Genomic DNA, 3,398 nt, shown 5'->3' on the forward strand with positions numbered 1-3,398 from the left:
AAAAGAAGGAAAAGAAGGAAAAGAAGGAAAAGAAGGAAAAGAAGGAAAAGAAGGAAAAGAAGGAAAAGAAGGAAAAGAAGGAAAAGAAGGAAAAGAAGGAGAAAAAAGAGAAGAAGGAAAAGAATGAGAAGAAGGAGAAAAAGGAGAAGAAGGAAAAGAAGGAGAAGGAGAAGAAAGAGAAGGAGAAGGAGAAGAACGCAGACCTCGACGTCATCTTCGCCGAACACGGCCCCGGCTACGCCGCGCCGCTGCTCGTCAGCAGAACGCCGCTCCTCGCCAGCACCATCATCCCCCTCTGGCCCCACCTCCACAGCAACACTTCCTTCGGCGTCTTCATAGCCGAGTGGGACGGCAGACAACCGGACTACCCCGCCTTCCCGACCCCCACCGCCCTCGAGTGCTTCGTCGAAAGGGGGCCCGACGCCCGCTTCTTCCACGACCCCCCGCCCTGGCGCCGCCGGGGCGGCGACTGGGAGTGCAACCCTGACGCCCATCCGTGCTTCTTCTTGACGCGTGGAGACGGCAAGGGTGGCGAGTGCGACGTCGACGAGATGAAGCGCCTGATGTATGCGAATATGACGGAGCCGGAGGAGTGGATTCAGAAGAGGATTACCCCATACGTTTTTGTGCCGTGGGAAGGCGACGAGGACGGGAACATGGACGATGTGGTGAGGTTGGCCGTCATGTGCTGGGAGGAAGGGCGCAGGGTGCGGGATTCGAGGCGCACTCCGGCCATGACCTGCATATTTGTGGATAGGGAGGCGTGGCGGACGAAACAAGTCATTTACGCAAGGTTAGTAATCTTTCTTTTCTTTTCTTTTCCCTCATTTGGTGGATATAGCTGATCTGTCGTTTTCTTTGCAGGTATACACGGCCTCTTGGGCCCGAGTATGATAATGAGTATGACGAATTTGTGAAGACTATCAAGAATGACGAGACACTGGACGAGGAGACCAAGTATCGGAGGAAATTCGAGATGTACAAGGAAGGTATCATTGTTGTAAGAGCGAATATTGAAAATCAGGAGCTTCATGAGATTTGGTAAGGGTTCCTTTTTCCTTGTCGATAAAAGTTCCCAGCAACATTTGTTCATCTTTACCTGCTATGCGCTGACTTTGGCCAGGTGTGCCATGGATGCGGGAACGGACTTTGAGGAGATTTTTGGCGTCACGCGCGACGTTGAGAAATACGAGCGTCCTTGGAGATCAGAAGAGGAGAAGAGGACGGCGTTTGAAGTCTATGATCGTACTGGCAAGTGGTGGGGCGCTGTTGAAGAGAGCGATGAAGACATCGATGAAGACATCGATGAAGACAGCGATGAAGATAGCGATGAAGATAGCGACGAAAATAGCGATGAAGACATGTAGCAGGACTGGTAAGTGTGTCATGACCGGATCGATTCCCCGCTAAAAATCACAAAGGTCGGCTGGAATTCTCCCAAATTTGTGGGAATCGCGAGGTTTCTTTGCAAAACATATGGTATTTAGTGCAGCTTTAGATAACGGATACATATGTTACTCTGTTTGGTATTCTTACCTGCGTTTCACCGTTCCACGCCACCATTGAATCACACACTGACAACTGCGACCGGGAGAGCGGGCGCCTACACCCTCTAACTCCCCCAGCACATGCTCTCGTAGCACATTTGCTCTATGGCCGTACTCAAGTGGGTGACCGTTGGGGAATCTCGGCTGTTGTACGCTTTGCATTTCTTTTTTGTCTCCTTGCGTTTCAACTCGGGCCGAGCAACATCTGTTTAGAACCTTCATACTTCATTTCGGATTTCATACCTTATTTCGGCTTTCTGCAGGACCTACTACGTTTTCGGGACGGGGTATCTATACATATGTATAAAATGGCGTTAGGTATTTAGGTCCTGCTGGTCAGGTGTTTGAATGAAAAGTCTCCATTGACCTGTTTTTTCCCTCCACCCACATGAAGCTGTTTATCGTGCTATCACAAGGTTAATCAATTTGTACAACCACCGGAACCTCCCTTGGTCGCAAGGATGAGAAGCAGGCTACCCGTAGGAAGTAGCGCAATCAGAGAGCTTGAATTGAGGCTGGCTTAAGACTAACTTGCGGTCGGTCCGTTCGGATCTACAAAAGGGCCACCCGGGATTGCCTAATCTGGTAATAGTTCAACCACGCACGTCCAGATTTAAGCAGCCACCAACGGGCCGTCACGTACCCGTAGCCCCCATCATCCTTCGTTCCTCCTACAATATGGGCCGGACCGATCTTATTGGATGCTGTCGACCATGCTTTTTTCTTTTAGGACACGGCACGTTTGTGCGAACACGCCGGTAAAGGACCGATGCTTCGAAATTTGGCGAGACTGTCTTTCGGCGGCGAGGCACCCAGCTGTCACTGATACATGGAACCTGAGGATTAGAATACATGCTGTTGTATCTGATAAAGGTGTGCGCCTGTTGGGGTACCGCCGCGTGGATGTCGGAGATGCATTCGGGGCGGACGATAAGCCTGAAATCATCTCTACCATGGATCATCAGCAGAATGGTGGATGACCCTATCAGTAATAACAAGTAAATTTCTATCCCCCAGTCAGGAATCACAATTCTTGCTTACCTGAAACCAACCTCTAATGGCGCTCTCAAAGCTCACCCTCACTCTTCCCAGTGCCCTCCTACCGGCAGGCACCACTATTGCCTAATAGACAAACTCAGGCAGTGGCACCAGCCCGGACACCGAAGCTAACCCCACGAAGAAGTGAGGCCGGGAATCGGACCGAACTGCAGCATGGTACTGGTTCAACACAAGTCTCGAATGAGACTCGCCGTACCCGCCGCGGTACCCCAACTTCACCACACTCTACTACAACAACTGCACATGGGTCCACGCGTGCGGGCGACACGACACCGCATTGACCGGGCCATCCCGGCTTTCTTGGAGATGCAGGAGGAGGAGGAGGAGTCGTGCAACGCGGTCCGCCGACAGATCCACCTGCGCCGTGCCTGATGCAGGTCGAATGCGCCAACTGTCCCAACGGCAGCGGCCATCGCGCCGACAGCACCTCTCGACGAATAACGTTGAAGCCAGTGCTAGCTGCTTCCTGCGCGCCCCAGCTCGACACCCACGGTAACAAGACCCCTGTTCGGCCATGGGCGGGTGCAACGGCTGGTTTCCCGTCGGCAGCAGCGGAGGTTCGGTCCGGGGCTATCCGTGCTTTGATGAGGGTAGGGTGGACGGGCTGCAAGAGAACTTTGGTTGTCTGCAGGAGACGTTGAAGCGCTGGTTCGCTGGGTAGGAAGAGCAGAGCCGGATCAGGGCGTACGACTGCCGGGGAATGAGAACGTCTGCTTGGGAAGACAAGCATTCATAATGTCGAATCTTGTAGTTGGTGCTCTGGGGGGGAGTCGAGCTGTAGCTGCGTCGCTT

General features: G+C 52.7%; 1 protein-coding gene across 1 annotated transcript; it reads left to right on the plus strand.

Moving 5' to 3' along the window:
• On the plus strand, positions 1 to 1,367 carry LTHEOB_12358 (uncharacterized protein; the record flags this gene model as incomplete). Its single annotated transcript, XM_035509216.1, has 3 exons — positions 1 to 793; positions 865 to 1,041; positions 1,124 to 1,367. Coding segments are annotated over 3 exons (1,214 nt in total), but the record flags the coding sequence as incomplete, so codon positions are not given.
• Positions 1,368 to 3,398: the final 2,031 nt, after the last annotated feature.

Source organism: Lasiodiplodia theobromae, assembly GCF_012971845.1.
Source record: "Lasiodiplodia theobromae strain AM2As chromosome Unknown scaffold_62, whole genome shotgun sequence".
Taxonomy (NCBI): Eukaryota; Fungi; Ascomycota; class Dothideomycetes; order Botryosphaeriales; family Botryosphaeriaceae; genus Lasiodiplodia; species Lasiodiplodia theobromae.